Source organism: Notothenia coriiceps, unplaced genomic scaffold (genome assembly GCF_000735185.1).
Source record: "Notothenia coriiceps isolate Sejong01 unplaced genomic scaffold, NC01 NC01_scaffold00027758, whole genome shotgun sequence".
Lineage (NCBI taxonomy): Eukaryota > Metazoa > Chordata > Actinopteri > Perciformes > Nototheniidae > Notothenia > Notothenia coriiceps.
This window is the reverse complement of record NW_011360459.1, coordinates 1-14,201: the sequence shown is the minus strand read 5'-3', so window position 1 is coordinate 14,201 and position 14,201 is coordinate 1. Positions and strand designations below refer to the sequence as shown.

The window sequence follows — 14,201 nt, the reverse complement described above, 5'->3', positions numbered from 1 at the left end:
CTATGTGGAAATAGCGTGCGTCGTCATCGGTCATTCCGCAGAGGGCGAAACGAGGCTCAGTCGGTGCGAACGAAGCAGCCGCTCTCCCAAAAACTCCGGCAGTTCGAGAAAAACTTCGTTTTTTCCCATCTTCGGTTCAGTCTCGGATACTTCTGCGAGACTTCTGTCAGGGTCACCAATGTAGTGCCGAGAGACGGGAGGCGGTGCATCGAAGGTACAAAGTTAGCTTTATTGAGCATCAGAAACACACATGTTGTCGGCTTGAAGCCCGGGAAGAGAAGGGAAGAAGAAAAGGAGGGCACACAGTACATAGTCAACATATGTCTCCGTGTGGAACAATACCCCCAACCCGTAGTTCCATGAGTGAATTATGTCAATCAGTGATCACTACATACCTTTAGTTACTTTACAGATAGCCTATGGATTAATAATGTGAAATATAAAAAACAAGTCCATAGGGACTTGGCTTGGCAACTGGAAGTTCAAGTTCCGGCAAGACCAAGTGCTACCGAGGTATCCCTGAGCAAGGCACCGTTCCCTACACTGCTCCCCGGGCGCCGTGCATAATGTCAGCTCACCACTCCTAACACTAGGATGCGTCAAATGCAGAGAAACCATTTCATTACATACTACCTGTACTATGTAATGACAATAAAAGTGCAAAAAAAATAGATGTAGTGTTGTAATCTTTATAGTCAAACAGCACAGATCAGATTTGATTAAAAACTTTATTAGATTTTGTGTTTCTATAATAAAGACATTAAGAGCTCATGGACAGATGAAAGGTTGAAAATGGAGACACAGCGTGCAGAGAGCAGCGGTGGAGCATGACTTGGTGAGTCTGTACGTTCTGCAGGGTCTGATCGAGTACAGGGGCTCGAGTCCACTCCAAACTCCTCTCTGGATGTTCCACTGATCCAGGATATCTCACACTGTTGTATTGCTCACAGAACTGTCACAGTAACTCAAAGGTGCAGTGTGACAAACTGTCACTTTTGTGATTTGCATAGAGTTGCTTGTCATCATTTGCCCTCATTGACACAATCACTGCCCAAAAACATTCTCAATTCCTTCACTCATTGAAGTCTAACAGGACAACAACTGACATAGATTAGCCAGTCAAAGAAAACCCACTTTTCAACAGTTAAAAAAAATGATTGCCATAAAATAATTTGCTAAACATTGTAGGCTATCCATTTTTTAAAGCAACAGCCGGAGGTTAAGACCTGATATCTTGAAAACCCAATTCATACAGTTCTTCCCCAAGGTGGATTTTTTTCTCTTGAGTCTAACATTGTAAAGGAATATGATAAATGTATATATTACACGTTGCACCTTCTACCTGCAATGACCTTGTTGTTGTTTTTTTAAAGATCCCAATAATTGGGACAATGAAGTGACCTCAGCTTTTTCTGCAATTTTGCCTTTCCATCAGTGTCATCAAATAGGCCCAAAATTGATAATTATTTCTAAATAATAATTCAATATTTTATAGCAAATAGTCCACTGGTTTATAACTTAATTAATGGGATATTTTTGAAATGATAGCTGAGCATAGCTTTAAAGACAGCAGGGGATACAGCTAGCCTTGCCCTGTCAAACACTTTTGAAAAATGAAATCTAACTTCCAACACCTCTAAGTGCCACTTAAGATTAAACAAATGAGATATGTCATGCTTAGTGAGATTTAAAGGTGTTTGTAGGCGGATTGTTTCCTTTGTAAAGAGCCAGGCTAGCTGTTTCCCCATTTCCAGTATTTATGCTAAGCTAAGCAGATATTAGCTTCGTACTCACCATGTCAGATTGGGTGGTATTGAAATATTTAGCTCTGCATCGAATAGCAAAAAAGCATCTATGATCTCATCATTGGATAATCATGTACAAAAAAAATTAACGTGTTTTTAAAGTGTCACACACATCCATTTAATAATATTGCTTCAAGCCAGTGACTAAAGGCTGTAGTCTTTTTAATGTGGAGGCACATTATTGTCAACATAAAAATTAGCTTCAGACACCACCAGAAACTCACAGTGTACAGTACGCTGAGCTAACACCTGCTGAAACTGGGGAGGTACAATCATATCTGACCCAGAGCTCACACACACATTTGTCCCACTCTCCAGAGGTAATTATTTTAAAGCCAGACATTCAGTGTCTTAAATGTGCAACAGTAAATGTAGGGGAAATTGTATTCACCTTTAGTATGTGATGCAGATACATTCATCTCCTAACATAATGCTCAGTAAGAATCATCCCTGTTTGGCATGTTTTATTTCCTGCTTGAACTACAGCCCCCATACCGTGCCAGCTTTCTGAGGCCTCATCCCATGATCATTTAGAGTATGAATGTATGGGTTATTTACTGTATGCATGGTCAGCACAACCATGGTAATTATTTTTCACTGCAGTGCAGTTGCTAAAGATGATTTATTGCAAAAAGTAGTGGCTGGCTGAACGGATGTTTATGCACCTGCTTCAAATCTTATTAGCCGAATAAATGCCTTGTACCAGTTGTCATCAAAGCAATGATTTGAGGGGGTATGGCTCTAATTTACCTCATAGTAGGCTCAGTAGACCTTTTTTATCTATTGGTGAGTTGGACCAACGCTGGGACATTCAAAAATCGTTAAGCTGCAACATGTAGTAGCCATAATAATAATGACAGGAGCCAATGTGGGACTAAACATTTTTTTAAAGCAACAATCTCTGCAACTGTAATCAAGGGCTTACTATTTGTGTCCTCTGTTGAATAAAATCTTGACCTATATTTAATAATAAAGGAAAGTGAACATACTTTGTTGTCCTTAACAGCAGTAACACACTTTACTTACGTATAACTTAACTTATGTGACTGATGTACGTATTTGAACTTAAACCATTATCTTCTAAACCTAACAAAGTGTTTTTGTTACATTTTACATAATCCACGTTTAAAATCGCGACCATTTCACAGCATTACAATTCAATGGCAGTGATAACAACTGATAAACGGCCATTTAATGGGTTGATAACATTTGAAATAGGTGTTAATTTACTGAATGCATGGGCAGGATCATCTTTTCACTGCTGTGAATTTATTGCAAAACACAGACTGATTTGTTTCTGTTTAAGAAGAAACAAGTCATGTTTTACAAGGTGGCCCGTACTAATATATGTTTGATCAAGGCATACAGTGTCCAGGGCGACGTCACCAAAAAGTGCTTAGCCTTAGCAAGGGTTAGCACAATGAAATTAGCATGGCATACAATGGGATTTACAGTTAACCTCAGAGCTGACTCTATTAGTCTTAGTACATCGGAGCATGTTTCCTCTCCAAAAAGGAAGTGTTTTTGTTTTCAAGCATTGTATCTAAAATCTGGCTTGTGTTGCACATGCTTAAAATGCATTGGTTATTTGTCTTAAAAGCAGCATCATCGGAGGGTCATTCATTTTCTAGGGGTGGGGTTGTTTTTAAGGGATTGTCTATCATGTCAGTTCAGAAGCTTATTGTATTATTACTTTTTTGCTGAGCTTTATAAACTGTTTTGCAATATGTAGTTGTCCCCGCTGGCAGAGGAGCATAGAAGCACTAACAGGCACCTGTGTTTTATATCAAGCAGAAAGGTACAGGATGAAGAGCTGGGCTGAGTCCTATAATATTCTGTCACAAAGAACACTTTGTTTTGTTAGTTGTTTGAATAAATCAGACATCACATCATATAATTTGATGTTGACTCAGATGTCCATCTCATCAAAGGGATACTTTGAATTTGGTGTTTGTTAAAGAGGGATTCAGCCCAGCTATAACTACATTGCATTTTATCCTGTCTCAAGCGCTTAAACAAAAAAATATTGTTTTGACTTCGGATGAAAACAGTCAAAGTTTAAATGTGTATGTACTCTGGCTGTGGCCACAGATTTTGATATGTGCAAAATGATATACAACTGCTGGTATTTTTTCTTGAATAAACCCACACACACACAATAAATAACATTCACACAAACATTCCCATAATCTAATAAAATGTGTGCATACTTTGGTTTTAATGTAACCAATTCAACAAGAAACCACCAACCAGAGACACTTAGCTTAATGCTCATTAACAAGCATGCTTTTAGGTGCGGAGGTATCAGATGATGACCACTGGGAATCTTTAAAAAGACCAAAAATCCAGAAATAAATCAACAAATCTAATACAATGTTGATGTGTTTATATTTTACAGAGCCTGCCGAACAGTGGGGAATCGATCAGTTGAAGAATTTCCAGACTATTATTTTTTTAATAGTTAAGTTGTTAACTAACCAGGGGCAACTTGGTAACAGTGTTTTTCCTAGTTGCTTTTTGGACCTGATATACAGGCTCTGTGTGCCACCAGGTCACATTAAGTAAAAGTGCAGATTAACTTTAATAGGGACATTTCATAAGATACAGCAAGCCACACACAAAAGAAAAACAAAGACACCTTTCAGTTGTTTTTTCTGGTAATGTGTTGGCAAAGGGTCTTTGGGATTCCAGGTGGAAGGTGGGCAGTACATATGAATCCTATACAGTATATAGAGGATAAGTGTTTATGGTAGGTGACATTATCCTTTAAATATTGTTTTCTTAATAATTTTGTGTGCATTGACTTGCACAAGCTATAGTTGTATATCATCTGCACAGCTACCTTTCCGTGCACATGCAGTAGCATTGTGTGCACATGTATGTATTCACCTTTGAAGGCCACAGCCAGGCAGTTTTTAAGAACCTACCTAAACATAATGAATTTGCTTGTGTGCAAACACGTGTGCATATACAAATATATGCAACAGTACATCATTATAAGTACTTATATGCTGTTATATACGTGCACTTTCTCATTTCCTTTTTGGTGTTGGTTTTGAATCAGCTTTGGATCCTGAGAGGCCATTTTCTGTGTTGTCGATCCCTGATGAAGTTACAAGGCACTCCTTACTGCAGTGGCGTCAGGGGGAAAAAGAAGACAAAGTTAGAACTGTACATGCACGGCAAGGCAAAGATACATTTTGAGCTCATTCAAAAATCTTCTTCAGCATTTACAGTATCTGAGCTACTTGAAATTGCCTGCCGACCTCTAAAAGTGGGCTCTGATCAAACAGTCTGAAAAAGTGACATAGCTGGTCAACGCGCAGGTGGTGAACTCACTTTTTCTCCTCAAGCTTGGCAAGAACAAAAAGAGTGAAGTTCTTGAGCAACATGAAGGCCATTAGCCCTGCGATTCCTCCGCCCACAGCAGAGGCTATGATGATGGTCAGTGTGTTGTCCACCACCCTCACTGCAGACATGGACAGAACACCAGAGGAATGATGATTGGGGGAACAAATGTATATATAATCCGTTTAATGAGGGGTTCCAAAAAATAAACATTTTCTCCAACTTTTAACAGAAGGACTATAAGCTCTTTTGAATTTTGTTTTTGTTGGGAGAACGTAACCAAATAATTAATTTCAAATACATTCAATTTTTTTTTAAAGAAATACATAAGTTCGATGTACATTCTTTATCTGATCATTTTCGGTAATTTTCATTATTTTACTCAGCAGTACATGCCTTATATGCCTTATATGTATATGTGGCCTGATTTATCTAATTAGCATACAAATGAATGCATGTTCTAGTTTATTTGTACTTCAGCATGCACCTTATGGGGCTATCAAGCTAGCCCCAATGAGTTGTCCTACATTGTGATTGGCCAATATACAGTATGTCAGGGCACATAGTTAAACTAGTCAAATCTAAGGGGATGTGTTGTCAGATTGGCACATTTTCCACTTAATTAGGTCCACTTTTGTTGCTGAAAGGGACAAATATTTGTTCAAGGTGAGATTATGTTGGACTGGTTTAAGATCGTTTGGGCAGTTACTAAATGTAAATACAAATTAATAAGAATACAATTTCACCTTAGAACCCATTCATATGATGAAAGGAAAATAAACCATATCCCTCCTTCACATATATGACCCACATTACCAGCTTAGACCACTCACACTCGTCCACCACGATGAGGGTGAAGATGGTGCTGTGGTTCCGGCCCTTTTCTTTGGGGTTGCGTCCAAAACAAGTCCACTCGCCTGCGTCCTCGAAGGTGATGTTCCACAGCAAGATGGAGACGTTGCGGTCAATGTTCTTCCCAATGAACTCCACCCGCTCTCGATATATATTCACTTCTGGCTTCGACTCCTCTGACACTATCATGGAATCGCACACCTGACAGGAGCAACAAGCAGTCAATCATCTAAAAACTTCCAAACAGTTAGTTACCTGAACATTTCTCTCAACTAGAGGGATCTTACCTTCTGCATGGTGCCATTTTCATTAAACGTCCAGCTGAAGTAGAGGTCTTTAATGCCGATACAGCTCAAGTACGTGCAAGGCAACAAGACTGTGCTGCCATTCACCGCCTGCAGGAAGGGAATCTTCCCCACAGACATTTCCAGGCCCTGGACATACCACGCGCCTGAGGATGAACGGGAATAGAATTACATTTGACAGTGCAGCAGTGTCAGTCTACTTTAAAGCAAGCTTTCAACATTTTGAGAAATGGGTATCATGTGCTTCTTTATGCAATTTTACAGGGGGTTATGTCCTAGACTGTTTTAAAGCTTTGAACAAAGATTTTTCCTGTGTGTTCGTGCATTGAGAAGTCTTGTCATTATCGTGAGAAAGTACTTCCTGAAGTAACTTTTCCCGGGGTCAAGAGAAAGTCTTCTGTGCGGTTGAAGAGTAAAAATTATATTATAATAGAATTGTTTTTCTAACCGGAAAGGACTAAGAAAAGAAAACTACAGCGCAAAGAGAATTGGACTGCACCTATAGGCTACCTAACTATGTGAATGTTATTGTGTGCCATCACTATAAATGAAGTGTGGGATAGCATTTCCTTCTTTCTTTTCATTAAGGATGGTCTATATAGGGTCACTTGTGCTTAAGGTGATAAGAAAGAAGGCATTTAAGCACTTTTCCTTAGCAATTAGAGAATTTGAACAGCTCTTATTATGGATGTCACTCAGCTAAGCTAAGTTATAATTTGCTTGCTGTAGCAAAATGTTCACAGATTTGAGACTACTCAAAATAAACAATTAATTGAGAAACAATCAACAGATTACTGTGATGTGGCTGTGAGGAAGTGTGGTGGGCTTTCTATCAGTAGGTTGTAGATTTGAATCCAGCCCCTGTAGTCAATATGTCGATGTATCCTATATCCTGATGGCCAACAGTGTGAGCAAGTGGCACATTGCTCAGTATGAATGGGGTATGAATGGGTGAATAATCACTTCTGGGTGGAGAAGCGCTTTGGGAGTCGTAAAGACTGGATAAAGTGCTACGCAAATACAGTTCATTTACCATTACATTGCATTTCATTTAGCTGTCAATTTATCAAATCCGACTAACTAAAGGTGGAATTAACGTTCAGAATACAATTTCAGAACAGCAAGAAATCCCGAACATACATTATCTTTAATAGGCTAAAGCAGATTCATTGAACATTTAAATAGTCATTACTTCCGGCTCCTTCTCTTTAAACAAATCACCCACATTTAGGCTATTCTAAATTATCTTCTTTTAGCTAACGTTAGAACAAATTCACATTTTCCTGCCTCCCACTTTGAACGTTTCTGTTGGAAACCAGTTTAATCTTATTTTAGGTAAACATATACTAAGGCACTAGGCTAGTCAAACCCACAGTGACATGGCACCAAAAACCTGTGACATTTATGTAAATAAGAGAAGAGAAACTCTGCTGTGCCCAGAGTAAGAACTGTTACTGTACAGCAGGGACCACAGACAAGAAGTCCCTGTAATTACATTTGACTTCCACCATTCAAAAGAGAAAACGGCCATGTCTTTTTTATTAGATGTTTTTGCCTTATTCCTTATTTGTTCTCAACTTAGCAGATATTTAAATTCTCATTTAGCCACCTAGTTTTGTGTCAAGATCACAGGTAACAAATAGGTTCACTTTAGCATTTAACCAGCTGTTACAATTCTCTGAATGCTCTCACCATGGGCTTCTAGTGCTTAATGCTTCCATCTAGTGTGTGACTTGTAAACTGCATGCCCAAAAGATGCTGTGCAGAACTAGTGCACATGTGCAGAGGTAATACAAAAAAACCTGACACCAGGATAAGATAAATGGTTTTAGGAGCAGCTGTATTTTCGGTGCTGTTTCTAACATTCCCAGGATTGTGCCCTCTGTTTTGGGCACAGTGTGTTACGCCTGGCTCATAACATGGTCAAGGTCAACGTCTGACAAGCACCACTGCAGCAAAGAGGAGTAACGTAACAGCAGATACGGCTCCATCCATGCGGAGCTGTGGCGTACTGTATGTGGGAACGATATTGATTCATTCTCATCTCTCACCCCGGCTATCTCACAAACCTCACTCTCTCCAATCCATTTCCTCAGCTGGTCCAATGCAGCACAGTGAGCTTGCACATTTTTTTAATAGAAACAACCCCTCCCGCCTAGATCCTTGTGCAAATGTTTAGTGTTACGCTGGCTTTTTGATCAGCCTTATGCAAGATGTGCATTCTGCATTCTGCATTCTTTACAACTTGTGTTCCTTTGTGTGTACTTAAAATATTTGTTTTCAATGAAGATACAATATAATGATGCTACCATTACTCTAGGTACTGAAGCTGTTGATAAGAGACCAAGAACAAAACAAGTCTAATTTCTTGATAAAGTATCTGTTCTCCTTTCAATGAGCCTGACTTTCTTTTGTATTGTGTCTAAACATTAAAACATTACTCCCCCTTAAATCAGTAAGGGCTCTGTTTTGAATTTGTGTTTTAGGTATCCAATCAAGTTTTGTTTTGCAAGGTAAAGATATGGTGCTTCAGATAAAAGTAGAACAGCAATGCTCTAGTTTCTAGCCTAAATATGTCAACTAGAACAAACCTTGTTTTTGTAATGCTATCACCAAGCTACCCACATCATTGAAACTGAGATTTTCGCAAGGGGGGTCCTAAAACAACCTATTTGAGGTAAAAGGTGATTTGCTTTGAATTATGAGGATTTCGAAAAAAAACAAAAAAACAGTGTCTCTCAAAGTGGAACATAATTCAACATGAACAGCCTGTTGGAAGCCAAACATACTAAGACATATGATCACTACATATCATTACAGCCCTGTAAAATGCTGAAGCTTTGACGAAACCGCTGTAGCATCTTTCTTTCTGCTCCTTAGCCACCTGCACCTGCTAATTAGTCTACCATGCAGTTTAACTTATAGGCCGCCATCTTGTTTGGTGTTCATTCTAAATAAAGATAAGACCTGCAAACAACACATCCTGGAAATACCATTACAATGTTAACCTGGCAGCACATCACCACTGACAATGAAGGTCACGTGTGTAAATGGGACAGTAATGGTTTAAATGTATTATTGACTTTTAATGTGATCGACTTTGAAAGACTGGTCATGTTGAATGGATGTTTTAGAGCTGACAATAATGTCAGTGACCTTGTCTGATGGATGTTTATCTATTAAGTATGTGTTCGCTGAACTATTACTGCATTGATAACCCACACCATAGTTACCTACTGTCCGTGCACTGCAAAAGCACTCCTGATGTTTTACAAGACACTGCTTAAAGTGACCCTACTGCACTTTGCTGCAGATGTACCTCTGGTCCAGCACAATAAACAGTGCATGGCAGGGCCTATAGTCTGTCACAGCTTTCCATTTACAAGAGCATCTATTCTGCTGACATATCCTTTTGTGGACATACAATCCCAATCCATAGCAATTTCGATCACAGATCAGTGTGCAGCCACTATCAGTCAAAGACTCCGAAAACTGCATTTTATGAACCCGTCATGGTCTGTGTCCTTTCTGTTTCGAGGCAGACCCAGCAGCACATTTTGCTGATGTAATGAAACCCATAAACTCCACAAACGACTACTCACACAGCTTTTAAACTAGTCCTATCAACAAAACAAAGCTCTTTTGTAAATCCTATAGTGTACCGACACATGGACTAAATAAAAATGCAAAAAACACCTGCGTACAGTATGTCAGGAGCTGATGAAGGTCAATGTCAGATCTAACTCTGCATAACAATACAAACACATGCTCATATTAGCTCAAGTTTAAAAAATAAAGGTGAGAGACAAGAGGCACTGTGCACACGAGCTGTGGCATCCCATAGCAAGTAAAGAGAGGTGACGTAAAGTGAGAGCCATGACATTACCAAGCAGCAGAGGGAAGATCAGGCCGACAGCTGTGTGTTGAGGGCCCATCCTCTGGACTTCAACCCCGGCCCACTGGACCTCCATGGCAGCAAGATCAGCTCCAAAAGAATTGCTGCAGCAGAATCCAGCGGGCTCCAGAGAACTTGTAAAATATCCTTTACAGCAACTTATCCTCTCTGGTATACTGGACTTAAATCTGGAAGCTGCTGTCTGGGTGTCTTCAGCCCAAACAAGTCCAAGCTGTGCCCCTGCAGCAGCTGGGGGTGAGGAGCCTGACCGCCAGCCCCCACTACACTCCTGTGAAAGAGACTGTAGGTTAGACAGAGGGCAAAGAAGAAGAAAGGGACAGAAAGAGAGAGCAGGGCGGAAAGAAAAAGTTGATCAACTGACATGTTAAAATAGGATATAAAGTCAAAAGCACATTCGGGACAGGTAAAGGTACAGGCTTGTGTGTGTTTCCTGCATGCTAGAAACTACTCTTCACCCCATGTAAAAGGGGTAAGCTGAAGGAAAAAACACATGCACAGATTACGTGTTGTCATGTTACCTGCTCCTGCAGCCGGTGCTCTCTCACAGGCCAGCAGGCTGCACAGCTGAGTCAGTGTGGATAGGACAGCAGCGGAGTTACACACACTGCGCACAGTCAGGGTTCAGTCAAGGAGAATCCAGCCAGCCAGTACTTTCACTGCAGAGCCAGCCACATTGCAGCGGCAGCCAGGACGGGAGACAATTAGAGAGGAGAGGGGGGAGAAAAACACAAATGTAGGGAGACAGACGGACAGGAGGAAAAGCCGCTGCTCTCATTTCCCCTCAGCAGAGCATCAATGACGCCGACTCCTCTCCCTGCCCCGTCCCCCCGGCTCCCTCACAACTTTTCCCCGTCCTCTCTGTTGGCTGCATGCCACCTCTCTCTCCCCCACCCATCTCTCCGTCTCCCCTCCCTCACCTCCCCCCCCGAACCATCTTATTCTCTCCTCCTCCTCCTCCTCTCTCTGCTCCCCTCCCTGCCTCACCCTCCTCCCCATCTCCTGACTCGGGGCGTGAATGCAGACTCAGGCACTTTTGTCAGAGTGTTTGTGAAGATCAGAGAAAAGTTCTGCAGTGCAGGTTGAGCAGGAAGAGGAGTGATGCAGCCACAGGGCCGGGGCCAGCACAGTCCCACACCAAAACTCTCCATTCATGAATAGGCATGTTCTCTCACTGATAACATCACCTTCGAGGAACAAACTTACAGAATTACAAGTAGCAGGATAAACCAGTTGCTACTCTCTATTCAAATGGGATGAACCTCTGAAAGCTGTTACCCTTTTTGGTTGTCTTCTATATTATTGATAGTGGGAGACGTTTTCTTATGATTGCACTTTCCTCTCCTCCCCCCTTCCCCTGAAAGGCATGCCCCTGCTGGGACTCATATTCTCCTGGCTCAGGATAATCAACGTCCCCTGGTGATGTGTGCATATGTGTCCCATTCAATGCCTCGAAGGTCAAACTGTCCTGTACATCATGAGGCTTTCATTACTCTAGTGTGATCAGTGTGATGCAGCAGCAAATACATTATGATACGAGGCTGTGTGTGTAGTCATTTCACAATGGGACAGCTCCTTTCCCATAAATGTAACCACGCATCAGTCATCGACAGCTGACCAATAGCGTCTGTCTGCACTATTCACTGCAGGACATGGTGCAGGAAGTGCTTAGCTCAGAGATTTGATAAGTTGAGGTTAAACCTGGCTAACGTTGCATTCATACACTTAAGATCATATGCCTGTCTAACTCCATCTATTACTGGAAATAGAAGGTGACTACACAGTAATGGTGTCTTATGAGTTCAGTAGAAGAAAAAAGGTTGGTGACTGGTTAATCAGAGTTTCATATTGGGAAAAATTGAGAATTGTGAGTGTTAACTGGATGCAACTGAGACCATGTGACTTGCCATCTGAGCCGAGGTACAGTTACACAGGCAGAGGACAAGGGGACAGCTACACATCCATTTTGGACTTAACCTCCTGATGTATTTTTCTCAGCTTACAGAAATCCTTTTTCCTTAACATGAGAAGAAAAGGTAATGTTTGCAACTCGTAAGAGGATGCAACTGGAATTTAATTTGCTCGGTTTAACTTCAGTTTCAAAGATAGATGCAAGTATTGGTCACACAGTATACATGTATACTGTACAATACTTTGAAAATACACTGCAATCTGTTTTTCATTGAGAAAGTTATAATGCAAATATGCAGATGTTTAAGAATGGCATCTTGTTTCTTTGGTAGCTCATGCTCAATTTGAAATAACTATTATTTGTTTAGATTTTATGAAACACATCTAATTCAGATGTCAGCTGTTATACTATTGCATTCAATATCATAAGCAAGTTTTAGTGGATTGTGAGGGGAAAAGAGGGTATTGACACAACTCACTAAGCAAAACTAGAAGAAATTAAATTAAAATCTAATGTGTGTAATTGGCTGATGAGTGCACAAAGTACATCTGTGTTTAATTAAACAGTAATAGATGTTATTGAGGCTGGAACCTGCAGGGCCTGCACACAATTAATAAGCTGTAAATTACAAACACAAATAATAACTAATATGGTTCATATTAAGCATATATAGAAGTAGGTGTGGTGCTGGGTGACAGTAAAGATAGAGTGGGGAGTGGTTTGACGGATGTGAAACTCTAAAGTGAGAGATCATGTGGCCGGGCTGCAGGCTCACTGCTCTCCTCTGCAGGCCCCTCCACTGGAGTTTTAATGCAGCAGCGGTGGGAACTCTTCCAGAACTGCAAAAGAAAAAAGAAAAAGCATTTTGCTGCAGAAAGACAGGGTGCTGCTGCAGACCTGTGCAGGACAACACAGAGTGCTCATGTACAGTCACACAAACACAACCACTTGGTATGTAGTAAACATATATGAATTATCATGTGTCCTATATTATTAATAGATGCCATGTAGGTGCAACCTCAGCATTTAAAAGCACGTAGGTGTCACTTGCTCTTACTGCAGCAAAATGTGTGCTGCTCCAAAGGAAAGAGACAAGGACACACGTGTCAGCGCTCTGTGCGTTGGAGTGTTAGAGCAAAACATAATGAAAACATAAATTCAGTGGTGGAAATAGTATTCACATGTTTTACTTCACTACATTAAAAGGTTTCTGCTACTTGTACTATAATTGTATTGCATAATTTAACAGTAGCTGCAGTAGGCTACACTGTAAAAAAAAAAGACAAAATAAACTGTTAAAAATAATCTGCCATCTGTGGTAATATTGGATTTTACGGTTAGGGGATCGAGTTTGACTATAATGGGTATAAATAAAATGTAAAAATTGTTCTTACCACATTTACCATAGACTACAATAACCATAAATAGTTGTTTTGAAGCTGTTATCTGAATCCGTGTATCTACCGTCCAATTGTTTTTCTTTATTAAACACGTAAACGGAAGAGCGTCTGAGAGGCCTTTTTGCTTTTTGCTTTTTACCTTACTAGTCTAATGGTCCTTGGAGTGAGGGGCGGGGCCAAACTCACGGAAGTGATTTCAAAACAAAAGCACTCGTTTGCTAAAATCACACTGAATCACTACAGTATCCTGCTGGTGATTATTATAAACAAGGGGAATTTAGCGATCACAACGAAAACGGCCAAGACACATATTGAGCCCAGAGAATGGATGTTATTAAGGGCTGTAAATATAATAAGCCTTTGTATAAAATGGACAACATTGTTAGGAGATTTAAACTATACAGCGGTTCTGCACTGTGGTCACTCAGCCGTCTCTCGAGTTTTTATTTTCAAATCAGCTGCTCTTCATTCCTGCTATATTTGACGAGTGATACAAATATTTGTTACCACAAGTTGTTAAGGAAACTGACACTGTTGGACTCGGTTCTAGTTTGACTTCTACCAGAAATAAAATGAAGTACTTTTACTATGTAGGCTACTTTGTGAGTAATCCTCTGTCAGAGTCCCCTCCATAGTAGCCTACATCATGCATGTATTCTGCTATCT

The 14,201-nt window shown here is 40.4% G+C and overlaps 1 protein-coding gene across 2 annotated transcripts; it reads right to left on the bottom strand.

Annotated features, from left to right (window-relative positions):
• Nucleotides 1-675: 675 nt before the first annotated feature.
• On the bottom strand, nucleotides 676-11,039 carry LOC104957788 (sodium channel subunit beta-4). 2 transcript variants are annotated; one of them, XM_010785450.1, is made up of 6 exons: nucleotides 10,745-11,039; nucleotides 10,197-10,506; nucleotides 6,293-6,456; nucleotides 5,987-6,206; nucleotides 5,145-5,274; nucleotides 676-4,934 (listed from the first exon to the last, which is right to left on the bottom strand). In XM_010785450.1, the coding sequence occupies exons 2-6, from the start codon at nucleotides 10,279-10,281 to the stop codon at nucleotides 4,838-4,840; spliced, it is 696 nt and encodes a 231-aa protein (XP_010783752.1). In that variant the 5' UTR covers nucleotides 10,282-10,506; nucleotides 10,745-11,039; the 3' UTR covers nucleotides 676-4,837. The 2 variants fall into 2 exon arrangements, with proteins under 2 accessions (XP_010783752.1, XP_010783751.1); XM_010785449.1 differs by having other exon boundaries at nucleotides 10,197-10,494.
• Nucleotides 11,040-14,201: the final 3,162 nt, after the last annotated feature.

Coding starts and splice junctions, on each gene's coding strand:
- LOC104957788 (XM_010785450.1), bottom strand. CDS start 10,281: ATGGAGGTCCAGTGGGCCGGGGTTGAAGTCCAGAGGATGGGCCCTCAA. Junction 6,207..6,292: donor AAAATGGCACCATGCAGAAG/GTAAGATCCCTC, acceptor TGCTCCTGTCAG/GTGTGCGATTCCATGATAGT. Junction 4,935..5,144: donor GCCAAGCTTGAGGAGAAAAA/GTGAGTTCACCA, acceptor ACGCCACTGCAG/TAAGGAGTGCCTTGTAACTT.